At 43.3% G+C, this 16,815-nt stretch overlaps 1 protein-coding gene across 2 annotated transcripts in view; it reads right to left on the bottom strand.

Moving 5' to 3' along the window:
• Positions 1-1,110: 1,110 nt before the first annotated feature.
• Positions 1,111-16,815, bottom strand: part of REELD1 (reeler domain containing 1) — a 189,194-nt gene continuing 173,489 nt past the window's right edge. For both annotated transcript variants that reach the window (XM_086963292.1, XM_086963293.1), the window contains exons 6-7: positions 14,363-14,426; positions 1,111-2,590 (exon numbers count right to left, since the gene is read on the bottom strand). In XM_086963292.1, the coding sequence (XP_086819418.1) occupies positions 1,979-2,590; positions 14,363-14,426 (676 nt within the window). In that variant the 3' untranslated portion in view covers positions 1,111-1,978. The remainder of the gene's footprint in view (positions 2,591-14,362; positions 14,427-16,815) is intronic.

Below are 16,815 nucleotides of genomic sequence, written 5' to 3'. Positions count from 1 at the left end.
ATCATCATCATTTGTGCCCGATTAGGCATTGCCAGAGCTTGGATAAACCCCACTCCACTGACTGTTATGGAATGGCGGGCACTATTATGAAAGGTTTATGACTCAAACGCCCTTGGCTAAGGCCAGAGGCCCTTGCTCTTGTATGAAGTCAAAAAGGACATGGTCTAGTATGCACTGGGAAAAGTCCTGTTTTAGTGCTACTAATACAATGATGGGGGGGGGGGTTCCTGGGTTCTGGACCATCTTTAAAGCTTCAATCCTTTCTATTTCGCTAATTCATGTTTACTCATATTCTTTCAGCCCTCTGTTCTATTTAATTAATGCTTGTGTTAAGTATGAGTATTATTTTATGTACTTGATTAGTGCTTGTTGTTTTTTCTTCCTTTTCGCTTTTTCGAGATATATATGCTGGCTAAAATGAATAAAAATAATTAAATTAAAAAAAGTTATCCATACAGCCAACACGCGTTTTGTCCCATTAGACTTTCTCAAGGCTGATGTAGGAAGTACGGAGTGTTGAGGCTACGAGATAGCAAATGTTGAAGAGGGAGATCCGAAGTGGCTTCAGGTAGCGAGTGTTGTAGGAAGTAATGAGGCCCACATACTAAAAGAGTAGATTTCCTAAATCAATGTGTCCATAGCAACAATGCCATTCAAATAGTGGGAGAAAGGCTTATTTATTACTAGTGTCCAAGCCAGCGAATTACTATATGTAGTTCCAAGATCAAAACTTTAGCCTTGAAAGGAAGCCTTTGAATTTGGAACTGCATATTAAGCAATGGATATTCCCTCTATTTATTGCAGCATCTAGAAATACATGCCCATGGTTTTATGGTCACATATGGTTCTGCAGAAAGGCAATATAAAAAAGGAAAAAGCAGTAACTAAAAAATACTTTATTTGTACCAAACTGCAAGAAATAAAACAACTATTCATTCACATATAATCTGTATATGACTTCTTCAAATCAAAATAATAGCAAGCATTACTGGTTTGGTATCAAGCAGCCTAAAAAACAAAACATATAAAGACACCCACCCTTTTAAAAACATACAGGATCTTGACTGGAGGACTAGTGCTGGTTCCTTGTTTGTTCTTTCTTAAAAAAAATTACTGGATGTTTCTGTAACTGATTGTCATCTATTTGTTCTATGACCGAAAAGACCGTCTAATGTTTTCATTGCAATTTTCAAGTTATGTGAAGAAACTCTGAGAACCACAACTACCTGTAGTGGCCATAAATCTATAATTTGTGAACTGGATGCTGCCGGGCCTCTTGTTAAGGCGGTGCTGTAGGCAGCCCAGGTAGTAAGACTGACTTATTGAACTAGTAAGAGTACAACTCGAACCAATACAGACCGCTAGGAAGAAACATGTCTCCTCACAGGTGTAAATGGAAATGGAAAGGATGCTTTCCATTTGCACCTGATATGCAGTTATGTACAATACCCTGCGATTATTGGTGGCCTTCTTTTTCATTGTACAGCTAACAAAAAAACGCATCGATTTTTCCTCTATCTGTGCAGTTTTCTTCCTTAGACACACAGGTGTTTGTTGTTGTGAAACCCATTGACTGCCAACGACTAAGTTCACGCAAAACAGTGACAATGCCAGTGTTTCTTTATGTGTACACTGGGAAGGTGAAAGCAATGAAAACAGAAGGCTTTGGTGGTGTTAGAAAGCTAAAAAAAAAAATAAGAAATTTCCAGCAACCTTTCTCCATTTTTCGAATAAAATATATGTCATTATTTCTATTTTGCTGTCTGAAAAAATAGGTAGTATTGTTTTCTGCTGTGCCTTACCAAAATGTCACTTTTATGAAAAATACAATCTTACTTGACACAGTTAAATCTGACAATATATAATCTGCTACATACACTCTTGATAGTCTAAATACGATTCTTCATGTGTGTGCTATGTTACAACTCTAATTGGTCAGATGTTGTAAAAGAAACTGTGGAAACTGAAAGAAGACCGTCTACTGCTTCTTCCCATTGCTGGATGGAGTGATCCAGTTGTACTCAGCCTGGACTAACACAAAGCTGTTCTCTCTGACCTTCCTAAACTCCATCATGTCACCGCTTTCCCTCACTGTGATGACGTTGGTGTCTGGTTCACTGAAGGATACCTCAGTCCTCTTGTGACAGTACTGGGCGTGGATGCACCGCAGGCCGGCAGCCAACGCCATGCCGAGTGCTGCTGAGCAGCCCAGAAGTATGCCCAGCTGAGCTGCGGCGAGTTGCATTCCTCTCCTGGGATTTTCTCCTCCTTTTCCAGGTTCTCCAGGCTCGCGCACTGGTCTTGTCATCCATGGTGGTGTAGGCCCAGCTTCGCCCCCACCTGTTTGCCCTGGAGCGGCCTGCTCGGACTGCTGCAAAAAGTTTGCCGAAACCTTCTTGGTGACCGCCTGTCCTTCTGCCCTCCCTCTTGATGGGACTTGGGTGGACACGTTGGATTCATGTTTGTGAGAAAGCTGCAACAACTTTCCAGCAGGCAGAGGCCAGGAGGTGTCTTGAAATGAAGAGGAAGGTGGAAGTGTATGATGATTCTCAGAACTCCCTAGAGCGGTGTCAGGACCCAGAGACAAAACCTTATGAAAATAAATAAAAAACAGGACAAGGCTATCATCAATATGAAATTAAACATCTTCACATAAAAATTACTACGATTATTAACTAGAACTTAAAATGGGCCTTGATGTGCACACAGGGGCGGGGGGAGACACATGGGAAAACACATTGCCCATTTATCGGGACTACTTTCACCTGACTCCTTCTAGGAATACTGAAGAACAGATGTGGATAATATACTCTTGTACATTATAAGGCTATTGCAAGTCACTTAGTATAGATGTATATATGCATTCTTGTATGTATGTGGCATTTCTATAGCACAAACCTAGCCAAAAAGCAGCATAGCTCTAAACAGGGTTTTGCTGAGGAATTGGGCTACCATATACAGACCCAAGGCCCAAGACTACAGGCTGTGGGATCTTATGAGGTTACAGAACTAAGAGGTCACTTACAACATCATTTTAATGTACACATGGGGGGAAATGTATTCTATATAATTAATATCTGGTTGCAAAATCACACATATTTAATGTGATGGCCCTGGTCAGGCATGAGAAGGGCAAAACTATTCTGGGTCTTATAGTTTTGCTACTCCGATAGGATGTATGCCAGAATATTGTTTACAAAAATATTGTTTGACAGAAATATTGAGTCCTGCATATTGTTCACAAAACTATTGGGAGTAGATTTCTATTAACTCTAATGGGCTGTATTTTTGTTAACAATATTTAGGACACAATGGGCCAGATGTAGGTAAATTCAATTTAGCAAGTCCTTAATAGCGATTTTTACTAAATCGCTATTAAGGACTCGCTATAATTGAATGTAGGTAGGAATAGATTCCTTAAAATTCCTTAATAAAGAATCGTAAATTGAGATTCGTTATTAAGGAATACCTACCAATTCATTCCTATGGGCTAGGAGGCCCATAGGAATGAATGGGAAGATATTCACTATTTGTGATTCGCAAATAGCGGGAGCGAGCTATTTCAAGGGTGCCAGGGTGTCAAAAGGACACCCTGTTGCACACCTGAAATGTGCATGTGTGCACATGTGGCGCACATACATGCCCTAAGTTTTTTTTTTTACAGGAAACCGCTAATTACCACCAACTTGAAGTTGGTGGCAATTAGCGATTCCTTAAGCATAAAGTGCACTATCTTTTGTGCTACATACATTGCATTTAATGAATCACAATCAGCGATTCCTTAAATGCAAGAGCAAAATAAGGAATCGCAAATTTTGCGATTCCTTATTTTGCTAGTAGGTTTAAACTCATCTACATTGCTCTCAGCCAAATATCGGTCGATAGCACAGAAAATCTGCGAATTTCTGCGTTACCGCTCAGTATTTAGCCACCTACATCTGGCTCAATATTTCTATATTACAATATTTTGGTTACAATATTCCTGCACCATTCCAGAGAACAAAAGCAGAACCACAAATCCCAGACTACAAACAGTGCTTAATTTGAGCCGGTGCTAAGCACCAGCACTTAGTTGGTTTCCGGTGCTCGGCACCGGCACCTCGTTGTCAACGCCATACACAGAACAGTGTACCACATGATGGCGCTGCTCATCTAATTTAGAGATGAGCTGAACAACAGTTATTTAGGAATACAATATACATTAAAATTGCTAATTACCTGCCTCCCCAGCCATTCCTTTAGCTTTGGGGACCTGGAATAATCTGAACTGTCTCATTTACATGCAAGAGAGATGGTTAGTAGTAGTTTTGGCAGCGATGACAAGGGCGATGGGTGGTGCAAGATGCAGTGGATTCCTGGTCAGAGCCCTGGCATTTAATATTATACAAATTAAGCACGGACTACAAACAAATATAAACTTGGTGCACTACACACGTCGTACCCTGGATATTACAGTTTTGGATCCAAGGCCTGTCCTAAATTGGCTGGGAGCAGGAAACATGCAATGGAACCTCACTCTTCCTCCCAGCATGACCTACTCCAGTCCTCCATGTTTAGGCTTACTTGTACTGTTCGTTGCTGCGGCTGATAAACTTTGGAAGCGGTGGAGTGTAAGACCAACCATTCAATTTGACTTGGTAAACAAGTGTAGGAAGTGAGGATAAGATTCACAAGCCGAGTTTTGGGGTTTCCCCCCAGAGATGTTCTTAAATAATGGATGCAAATTGTGCATTTCCATCACAATTTCTTTAATTAACATGAGGTGACTTACGAGAAAGCATGCTGTGGCTGGACATCCCATTGAATGCCTGGAAAAGAGCTGCTAACAAACAAGTGCACAAAATATCCTTTGATCTCGACCTTAAATCTCTCTGTCGAAGCTCTCATCCAGATCTGTTGAAAAATTCCTACACGGTAGGAAAAGCACAACTCTACCTATGCGAGGCCCTCACTACACTGGCTCGAAGCCGAATCTTTTTCATGAGGCTGATCACATTAGGGGTTGCTGGAATTCAACCCTGCATGGGCCCGAAGGGGGAATCCATACACTGTAGATTGTGCCCCTACAAGAGGGAATCCTGCATCTTTTATGCTGCTGTCCCAACCTCAACAACGAACGCCGGCGACTTCTGCGCCCGATCTGTCTCAATATGGGTATTAAGTCATGTAGCGAAGCATCGGACTTGTGTGTTAACCACTAACAGAATGGCTCTAGCGAGACTGGCGAAATGTATCCATCAAATCAGGATTGCCTTAAAAGTCGCCAACGAATGCAGTAAAGCACTGGAGAAGAGCACAGTAAACCCCGCGGATGAAAGCTGACGGGGTCTTTTAACGATGCATCAACAACTGTGCCCCTCTTGCACGCCCTCCAAGAGAGCATTTCCCCTTGAGAGACACCAAGTGTGCCACAGTGGGCAGTTCGGACCTCCGTAATGCAGACCATCTTTAGGGCACAAATGGGGGCATCACGAACATGTCCATAAATGCTGGGGAAGGCATACTAGGCGGAACCCGGGGAGGGGTGTTAAATTTTACCCGTCAAAAACTGAAGTTTGAAATCACTGTTTTTAGTCTTTATATACTGATTGTTTTGATTGTAATGATTTTAATAATTATACAGTCAGTGAAAAAATAGGGACTTACAAGTTGGCCTCAGATGGAGATTACTAGACCGACTAGTGAAAATGGATTTGCTAGGTTACCTATTTTCAGTCAGTATCTACAAAGAACAAAATATTCTGCAACTATTTTATTAGCCTTTCACCTCCACGTAAATTCACACAAAATATAACTTATACACCTTATTTGCAAAATAAATGCAGATCAAAGTAATGGGTAGGAAATGCACTATTTTAGGTTGTGCCAGCTAACCTGGATAATACAATCACTGCAGTTGTCTGAGTCAGAGAACTGGCTGGCGCAATTAGGAATAGAGGCGTGTATTGATAGTGTAATGAGGTCCCATCCTACAATTGAAAGCACTGTGAATGTGCAAGTGATTATTGTATCATTGCATTACACATAATATAAAGCTGCTGCAAAATATGCAAAAAGATTGTGTTTAAGATAAATTGATTTAAAAATATATATGTTTAGTAATGCACAATCAGACTGTACCAAGTTAGTCTTTTTTGTAAGCTTTCATTAGAAGAACACACTCCAAAATTCAGTTAGTAACACTCTTATATTACCTCTTAAATAATACCTCTTTGTCATCATTAGGTTTCAGATGATTCTAACCGTTTGAGCCAAACCTGGCTCCAAAGCAGCCTTAAAATTTGCTGATTAACCAGTTGCACACATTTACATTTTTTAGATAGCAGGCCAGCCTAGAGAGAAGGCTTGCTCCTTAATTCCCTATCTGCCTCTGTTAAATAGAGACTACCTTCTTCTCCTGGACCCATAAAGAAGGGGCAGTGAATGCAACAGTAGAAAGCTGAAGAGATGTGCTGCACAGTGCATGCTCCTCAGTAGTGTTCAATGCCCAGCAAGGACACAAAGCTGTGAATTGGAGCCTGCACACTGTTTCTGCAAAAATACTGTTGATAGATTACACAGGTTCCAGGGCTCAACTTCTAGCCTAAAGCCTCTAACACCAACTTTTCATGTCTCATCACAAGGTACGGTGCCCCTGATGAATATCTATTCTGAATACATGTCCAGTCCTGCCAAGTACCATGCATGAGGTGTTAGACTAACGTATTTCAGTGTGGTATTCCGCATCACCGCACTGAAATGCAAAGTCATGCATTATAGTGCCTCCTCAGCTGTTAAGCAGGAGCATGATCTGCTAATCTTACATTGATAGATTGAAAGCAGCTGGAATTGCAGCTTTGTGTGCGCTGCTCCGAAAAGGCTTGGGGGCTCCCGGCTGGCTGCTACTGTGTAACAAATAACAAGAAAAGGTTAGCCAAAGTTGGTCACCAAGGGCTGACCCATATGGCTGATAGTCCTGTCACAGGAAGACCTGAAGGTCATATCTTGGTGCCGTCACACACCCGTTAGGATGTCATGCTTCATTATTAGGCGTTGCAATGCCCGATGGGCCTGGGGGCTCTTTGTCGGAGATCTTTTTGATCTGAGATCACCGTAAAGATGAGTGAAAGTGAGGGGGCTACTTAACCGTGTACCTAATGCTACTGTGTAACACAATAGGATTCGCTGTACGGCAATACATTTCACTGACGTCAGGAGTCAGGGCCCATTAGCTACTATGAAGACAGTATCAGCTAGTGAGGTGAGGACATCGAGGGTCATACTCTGTAATAGGCGAGTATTGTCTCCTGCGGGGCGAGCGTAGTTTGAAAAAGGCCTATAACTAGACATACAAAACAATGAGGTATAAATATCTAGGAACCCACTATACACAAACTATCATTGACTACACAATTGTATATTTATTCAAGATTTTTTTGTTTTGTTTTGTGAAACATATATTTTTTTGGGTTATTATAGATAAATATTTTTAAGAAGCCTTTTGATACATTTCAAAATCAAGTGGAATTTTTCATCAAATATACAAAGACATACATATAACTCGACATAAAAAAAAGGAGGAGAAAAATGATGCAGGCAAAGCGGTAGATGCAGTACGCGCGTTTCGGCTTGTAAGCCTTCATCAGGTGACCCGTCTTTGACTTAAAACAGCTCGAGATGAGTAGAAGAGCTGATAGAAAATCCTAAATATATAGTTCTTCACCCTTGTGTACCCAACGTCGTTGTAGGTAATGCATGGATTAAAAAAAATTTGATAGAAATATGGTCTCCTTCGACATAGTTGATAGCGACGTAAAAATTCCGATTGATACTTGAGTTGGATATGTGTCTGAAAATGTTAATCAGATAGTCACAGGGATATCAGCGCTGTAAATACTGGCTCTGAGGTTATGAGCGTCTAGGAATATATCGGGGCCAGATCGATGTCCGCGATGGAATATTGCGATAATTCTGATGGAGATAAGCTTCTGTGAACGTCTGACCCTAACGACGTCTGGCGATAAATGGAAACCGACATCTCGATCCTGCGTCCCGGCAGCGTTAGAGCGTAACGCATCAGCTCTGGTGTGTGTGTGTCACAGGCAGCTACAGTGTTGTGCTGGAACCAGGGTCAAAAGAGGACTGTGGTTGTCACAGATAGTCATTTCAGCCTGGGCCCTGCTGTTTACCTTGTCTGGTTCACCGCTTCCCCTCATGTCCCATGGCATCTGACCCTCTTTACTTATAGTTAGGCTGCAATGGGTGAAACGTCTGATATTTATGTCTCCCTCGTATTCATTGCTTGATTTTTCTCAGGTGTGCCACTCATAGTTGTTGAAATGCCACTCATATTTGCACTTAAATTATGGAAATGTCACACGTAGTAATCTGAAACCTTGCCCACTATGTATCCCCTGGAGACAAAGGGCTTCAGCCTGAAGCTAACTTTACTACCACGTCATCTGGGGCTGGAGTTCATTGCCGAAAGGTTATGGCTTTGCGGGGCTGAGCACCTCACAGACCTCAGGGTTGAGAGATCGTCAGCCTGGCAAATGCTGGTTGATGCCAGCCTGCTTGTCCATAGCTGAGCATATGCATGATCACAGAACGCCTGGAAAAAGAAAGCAACGGAGGGGTTTAGGGCTTTTTCAGGCTTTCTGTGATAACTCGTTTATCAACAGGGCAGGAGAGAGAGGCAGAAGGTTTTATGGACATATACTTTTTAAAATCAAACTTCATAAGGGATAAGGTAGAAAAGGTGCAGCTGTGGAGCCCTCATTGAAGAACCCCCACTGCCTGTTAGGTTGGCTAGCTACAGGAGGGCAGGAGTTTCAGCACGGACACATTACCTGTCAGCAGGTGTATGTAGCAGTAGGAGGGGGAGTGGTGAGTGATACAGGCATGCATGGCCAACACACCCTAGGTACAGGCCACACTCAATGCAGGCCTCTTCAGTGTTAGTCATTTGGAGGTGGACAACACTAAGAGTGACACACTGTCCACTTTTACAGGTGTCTCATTTGCTGCGGGTGATAGGAAAGGTGATATGGGGGGAGGGTAGGGGCTTGACCTGGGCACTTAGAGAAGGTGGAAGGTTGACATCACTCATTGCTTGCAATAAACTATTAAAAGTGAGTAGTGACAGAATGTATAACTCTCCTGTATTAAGAAAACAAGCTGCTTTGTATAGTAGGGAGATATTAGAATCACCATGATTAGATTTTGTTAATGATACAGCAACCTTTTGCATCCTTAAGCACTCCTGTTTGTATAACTAGGGCATACGCTGGAATGCTTCATCATGCATTTGCCTAAAAGTGACTATATGGATTTTATAACTAGGTTAATCTGCTGTTTTTGCTGATCACATGGTTTTTTGTATTGTTTCATAATTTTTTTTAAGTACTAATTGAACCTGGGAAGGCTATTCTAGCAGCCATTCAATCGCTGAGAACCAGGTGCTACTATTTGAGCAACTTCTGTGCAAGGCTACATTACAAACCATGACAATCTTTCACAGGAAACACTGACTATGTCTGAGAAGTGCAGAGAGAATATTTCCACCACATTAAGGACATTTTAAATATGACTACTGAAAGGTAAACCCAATTTTGGCGTTACATTTCCAGTACCCACATTTGTGATAGCTTTACCACACTGCTGCCATGGCACATTGGATCTTCCAGAAAGGATATTTTTCCCTCAGATGGAAAAAATCTTCCTGCATGGTGAACTACACAAATTTTGGAATTTGTCTGTGGCTGGAATCAAGTCAAGTCAAGTCAAGTCAAGATTTATATAGCGCGCTACATACCCATAGGGTCTCAAGGCGCGTGAGGAAGGGGGGGGGGGGGGGAGTTACTTGTCGAATATCCAAGTTTTAAGTTGCTTTCTGAATGCTAGGTGGTTCTGAGTAAGGCGGAGGTGAGTGGGAAGAGAGTTCCAGGTTTTAGCTGCCAGGTAGGAGAAGGATCTACCTCCCATGGTGGCTTTGTTGATGCGAGGTACAGTGGCAAGGGCTTGGTTGGAGGATCGTAGCTGACGGGAGGGGGTGTAGAAGGACAGTCGTGTGTTGAGGCATTCGGGTCCAAGTTCGTAAAGTGCTTTGTGTGCGTGGGTTAAGAAGCGGAAAGTAATCCTCTTATTTACGGGGAGCCAGTGGAGGTTTTTCAGGTGACCAGAGATGTGTTCTTTACGCGGGATGTCTAGTATGAGCCTGGCTGAAGCGTTCTGGATGCGTTGGAGTTTTTTCTGGAGTTTTGCGGAGGTACCGGCGTATAGGGTGTTTCCATAGTCCAGGCGGCTCGTGACCAGTGCGTGGGTGACAGTTTTTCTAGTTTCGGTGGGGATCCAACTAAATGTTTTTTTGAGCATGCGAAGAATGTTGAAGCAAGATGATGAGACGGCGTTGACTTGTCTGGTCATCGAGAGTGAGGAGTCCAGAATGACGCCTAGGTTCCGTGCGTGGTCCGTCGGGATGGGTGCTTTTCCAAGGGCCTCTGGCCACCAGGAGTCATCCCAGGCGGAGGGGGAGGTGCCTAAGATGAGGACTTCTGTTTTGTCTGAGTTAAGTTTCAGACGGCTGTACTTCATCCACTCTGCAACTTCTTTCATTCCTTCGTGTAAGTTGTTTTTGGCGGTGTTAGGGTCTTTGGTGAGTGAGAGGATCAGTTGGGTGTCGTCAGCGTAGGAGATGATGTTGAGATTGTGTTGGCGAGCGATGGTTGCAAGGGGGCTCATGTACACGTTGAAGAGGGTGGGGCTGAGTGACGATCCTTGCGGCACGCCGCAGATGACTTCCGAGGCCTCTGACTTGAATGGAGGGAGCCGGACTCTCTGAGTTCTTCCGGTGAGGAACGAGGTGATCCATTCCAGTGCTTTTCCTTGGATTCCAATGTTTCTGAGGCGCTGTAGCAGGGTGCTATGGCAGACTGTGTTGAAGGCTGCGGAGAGGTCAAGGAGGATGAGGGCGACTGTGTCTCCATTGTCCAATAGAGTTCGGATGTCGTCTGTTGCTGCGATGAGTGGGGTCTCAGTGCTGTGTTTGGCTCAGAATCCGGACTGTGAGGGGTTGAGGGATTTGTTGCTTTCGAGGAAGGTGGCAAGCTGGTTGTTGACAGCTTTCTCGATGACTTTGGCCGGGAAAGGAAGAAGTGAGATGGGGCGGTAGTTTTTGAGTTCGGTGGGGTCAGCTGTGGGTTTTTTCAGAAGGGCGCTGAGTTCTGCGTGTTTCCAGCTTTCCGGGAAGGTGGAGGAGTTGAGGGAGCAGTTGATGACGTCTCGAAGGTGTGGAGCTATGATGGAGTCTGCTTTGTTGAAGATGTGGTGAGGGCATGGGTCAGTTGGGGATCCTGAGTGGATGGAGTTCATCAGGCGGATGGTGTCCTCAGTGGAGATTGGGTTCCAGTCGTTAAGGATGTTCAAGGGGGGTGAAGGTCCTGCAGTAGGTTGAGTGGGGAGGCTGTGCATGTGGGATACTGGTGGTTTGGTAGATGGGCCTTTTCTGAATGGCGAATGGTTAGAGGAGGAATAAGGCAGATGATGACATTAAGGGGCAGGTTTTCTAACACTTTGTTTGTGCCACATTTGCGTCACGATAGTGTTGTAACTCATGCAAAGTATTGAATTGGAATTTACATTGCAGTGAAAATAGTGTTATGTGTTGGACAGTTACCCTAAAGTAACACTTTGTGTCAAAGTAACACGGAATGGGTGTCACATGGGCATTCCTAGGCAACCCCCTATGGATATTGATGCAAATAGATATTTATTAACATTGGCAGACAGAGCTTTGCGTTAAAAAGGTATAACGTTAAAGGAAAGTTTTATCAAAACATGTTTACCGTTACATGTGTGCTGTACTGTACAGCACATATGCAAAGAGGGAAAAGTGTTTAACTTTGACAAAGGATAGTATTTTGTACTGGAAGGCTAGCCTTCCAGTACAAAACCTATGCTTGACATCACATACACAACACTACACTATGGTAACAACATTACAGTATGGTGTGTCGTCGCAAGGCAGCCTAACATGCGTCCATGCTAGGGCAGAGAATATCACTACATGTTAGTAGATGTGGCGCTGTTCTGCTCTTGCCCATTCACACAACGCAGAGCATCAACTTTAGTTTCTGCACTGCTTTGCATGAAAACTTAGTAAATCTGCCTCAAAGTACTTTCTCATGAATATCCTTCAAAGTCTCAAAATTATAGAGTTGGAATCAAGAGAGTCCAGATCTGAATTTGCACAAAATTTCAATCTGCGAGGGCTGTGATATGATGTTGAAAGCAGTGAAAAGGTCAAAGTAGATGAGTAGGCTTAAGGCGTTGAATGTAGTTGTGTCCTGGATGTCTTCAGTGATGTCTATAGAAATGATTTTTAAGAGGGGCATCCAAAGGCCTATCAATAAAACTGGTGGGTCACTTACAATGGATGAATGTGAAGAGTGTCTGCACCCCTGCATGTATGCAGTTAATTTGTGTGTGTGTGTAAGTCTCCTTCCCCCTTACAAACTATTATTTTGCTTCTCCCTTTCAGCCTCTAATATTTCTTTCTCTATTTTAATTTATTTCTATCATTCTTGCTTCAGACTTTTTCCTTTTTTTTAAACTGCTATTACGTCTTCTTTTTCCTTACATCACATGTGATCTTTCTTTAACTTCCTCTTCAGGCTTACCTAATAACTTCAAAGTTCTGCTTTCTTCTCTTCTTTTAAAGTATTCTACATTTTGCTAATAGACTTGGTGCTGAGGTGAAAGAGGGGGCCTGGTGGATTTCAGGTGGGGTGCAGGTCGCAATTGGCTCTGACCTGGTGACGCTGCTGAATTTCTTCACATATTGCGACCAGTGCAACTTCAGCACAGCATTTTGATGAGAGACCAGATCAGTGATTGATATGTTTCAAGGAAGAGTTGAACCTTACAAAGCTATTTCTAGGATTCATCAGCTCCAGTATAAGCCGGCAATGAAGTCGGAGCTGCCTACTTCTATGGACACAAGGAGAATTTCTTGAGGACGTGTTGAGGATGTATCGTTTGAATGATTTGGGCACATTTCTGGAAGCAATGCAGCTGAAGATTTTTGTGGGAGATGGCAACGGAATGCCCATTTCCACTTCACAAAGGTCCTCAGGGGTATTATAAAAATGTCCAAACATGTTGTTTTGTAGTACTTAATAGTGGAGGAGGCCCTGTACCCACCCTATACTATTTTTGGAATTTAACTGGGGTTCCATGTGACTCTCACTTGCTCAGTTTAAACAGGAAAGCTGAGATAACACGTCAAATCAGATCTTCCAGTCTCATGCTACACAATTTTACCACATGACCCGCCTTTGACTTCAGCACTCTGCAAAATCCTGGCCACCTTGCCAATAGAGGGATACACAGATGTCGGCTTTCTTCAAACGTGAAGTCATCTGATGCAGTAAACAATGACTGGTCCCCTGCTAAGTCTGGTTTTATTCTACTGTCATCAAGACCTATTGTTACTGATTCTTTAGAATACGCAGGGCGGCCTTGGCTCCGCCCAGAGCAGGATTCTCTCCCCCCTCATTCTATTAGCTGTTTTGTATTTGAGTGTTTCATGTAGCAGGAGCCACCATTAGAATAAATATGACATTTTTTAACATCTGAAAAGCACACCCAATAATCACACTGTTTGTCACATTCAGTTCTTTATTTCCGTTTTGCATTCTATACAAAAGCGTCCTTTTTGGTATTTTTTTTCTCCATCTTTTGGTAAAGTCTTTAGTCTGGATTTAATGCGCTAAACAGCATTTGGGCTTGCAACACGGCAAACGTCAGTTCTGAACACGTGTTTGCACGTGGTAGCATATTAAAGCCAGACCTATTGACTTTGCCAATGCATGTTAATACTGTCACTTTGATACTCCTGTTGGCGAGAAGATCTAGGCTTGCGCCCCCTGTCCCAGTTCAGGGCCTGTTTCTCAAAATCACAAGGTCGGCCCTGTTTCTGTTCCTATCTTGTGAAACTGGCCTGAATAACAAAGTGGCGTCAGTAATTTCAAGGACTTTGGAAAGAGCATTAATCAGCCCCACTATATACTCAATTGGGTCCATTAGGCTAACCTGCTATTCCAGGCATGCTTAAGGTCAGCGTCTTGAATGAGGTGAAAGCTGTAAAGAGCAGGATTTAGCACAACAATACTAATGGAAACCAAGTGAAAAAGTCACTTAACCTATCAATCTCTGCTCTTCGGAATAACATACAAAGACGCAGCATAAAAAAGCAGTTATTGAATGCTAAATCAAGGCGATGAAATGTATTTTATGAAATACTTTTCTTCAATTAACCTTCGCTGGAGAGTGTTCAATTATTAGTAAAAAATACTGCAATAATTTCTAGAAATGGGATTCTCACCGTCATATCCTTCCCACATTGAGAGCACAGCGGGGTTGTGCCGAAGCCCGGGAAATGTTCAGTTCTATTAAAGAAAGGAAGAAAAAAGGGATACAAGCTCAGTGCTGGCTAGGTTCATTCAGAAGACGTGTGTGTGCTCCTACACGTACAGGTCTTAGAAACTCCTCTGACATAATATATATTTATATATCATTGGTATAGGCTCAAATGCCATTATAATGAGCATATATTTTAGGTAGTTTGCATTGCACCAACATGGTGCTTTTATTTTATTTTATGCTATTTTATATAGCGCGAACTTTACCCAAAGGTGTCAGAGCGCTTTACAAAAGGACCAGTTACACTACATAAGGACTTCGGAGTACATGAGTTACATAAGAGATACAGACAGAACAACTCTAAATTCGCAAAAGAACAGTAGTAAGTACATACGTCTACTACAGATACTAGAGGTTAGAGTTGCATATATACAAGCTGTAGATTCACTCAAGGAGAAGAAACAAACAGAAAAACTCTAAAATTACATAAGAAGGGTAGTGAGTAAATACATTTACTAAAGAAACTAGTGGTTAGAATGACAAATATACAAGTTGCAAATCACTCAAGATTACATTTTAAAAAGCAATTAGGGTTGGAGAATTTCATATTACAAATTTACAGAGCATGGCATTCTTGCCGTCATTCAGCCAGGGGTTCAGGTGGTGTTGCAATTAGGGGCGGTGGTCTTGGGGCCATATGGATCCCATATGTGGAAGTGGATATGGTCATGGGGGTAGAAGGCCCGGTGGCGGTAAGCAGAAGCAGCATGTTCCAATACTCGCGGTTCCGCAGCTCTTCACCGGAGTCCCCCTTACCGGACTGCCGGAATAGTCCTTTTGACAAGGATCTTTAATTTCCTCCTGCTGCAATGCGGAGCTAGATGCCGTTGAGGCTCTTTAAATCAGCACCCCCTTCAAATTAGAAGATCCTCTGGAGTGTGTCTGCCGCCATTTTGGGGTCAGGCACGGCCAGGCGTGGATCAGTTTTACTGCAGTTGCTAGTCTAAGGCAGGCAGCTCAATTCTGGAAAAAATAAAAGCTCCCGATGTCCCTTGCTCCCATCACGCCAAAGCAGTGCGTCCATCCTCACCGGATTGTACAGACAGCGCTATCCAGGTGGTCACATGTGCTCTGCAAAGACCCTCTACGAGCTCCTTCGGTCATGGACTGCAGCGGCTCCGGTCGCGATGCGAAACCTCCCGCATAGTGCTCCCAAGAGTTGCCAGTGTGAGCGCGACGGCCTCAAGTCCTGCCCTTCTGCTCCGGTAAGGCACATGGGCATCAGCAGCTCCTCCGTCCCCTGGACACAGCGGTCGCCATTTTAATTTGCACTGCAGCTGCTCTCACGGTACCCCTACTAGTCCCAAAAAAAGGGTCTTTTCCTAATGTAGATGGCTCTCACTTAGCCTCCCCTGATCAGACGCAGAGAACCCGGTCAGTAAGTAATTTGTGATTGGCGGGGAGGGGGTGAAGCGGAGAGCCAAATTTGATGATTGCAGAATATTCTGCATTGTGTTAAATTTAGTTGGGGGTGGCTTTCCCTCCCCGCCTCCAGGACTATAATAATGCTCTTTATCTTGGTGCCTCCGGTGTGGTCTTTAAAAAACTTAAAACTATACAAAACTGTGCCACCCGGACTCTTGAGGGTGTCCCTAGTCGTCAATCAGCCAATCCCGTCCTCAGATCTTAACATTGGCTCCCTATTCAGGAAAGGGTTAATTTTAAAGCTCTCTGCCCCACCCATAAATGCTTGGGGGAAAAGGACCGGATATTATTTAATCTTTTGTGCGACCCTATAAAGTGCATAGACAGCTACGCTCTAATGATCTTCATCTAGCGTCTGTTCCCAGAATTAGGAGGTCCAGAAGTGGCGGACGTCTTTTTTCCGATAATGCTTCCAAACTTTGGAATACCTTGCCGCTGCATCTGCGTAAAGAATCAGACCACTCCATCTTCCATAAGACGCTTAGGACCTGGCTCTTTCCACACTGATCACCTTAGTCTATTGCGGTTTGACCCTAGCCCTGGGATGCCTTCGGGTAACCATGCGCTTTATAAATGCTACTTCATTTCATTTCATTTCATCTTTAGTTCCCTCCCTTCTGCCCTTTCCCCCTACCCTCTGGCCCCTACTCTCCCCCTCCCAGAATAACTTGTGAATCCAGTTTAGCCCTCTCTTCCCCCACTGAACATTTCTTCCCCCCCTTCTTCCCCATTCCCTTCCCCCAGAGAACCTATTGCACCATCATTATGTTTGATTCACCAGGGTACTTGCCCTGGCAGAAGGGAATGTCCGTAAGCGGCTATGTTCATACTTTATTGGTAATTGGGAGGGTATAGTTGTGGGTGGGATATCCAGGGTGGGAGTTTGGGGGGATAAAGTGATGATGTACTGATTTCTCGAGAATATTTTAT

The sequence above is a fragment of the Lissotriton vulgaris genome, chromosome 3_1 (assembly GCF_964263255.1).
Source record: "Lissotriton vulgaris chromosome 3_1, aLisVul1.2, whole genome shotgun sequence".
NCBI classification, from domain to species: Eukaryota; Metazoa; Chordata; class Amphibia; order Caudata; family Salamandridae; genus Lissotriton; species Lissotriton vulgaris.
Note: the sequence above shows the minus strand (reverse complement) of the source record. Positions and strands in the feature narration are given on the sequence as shown.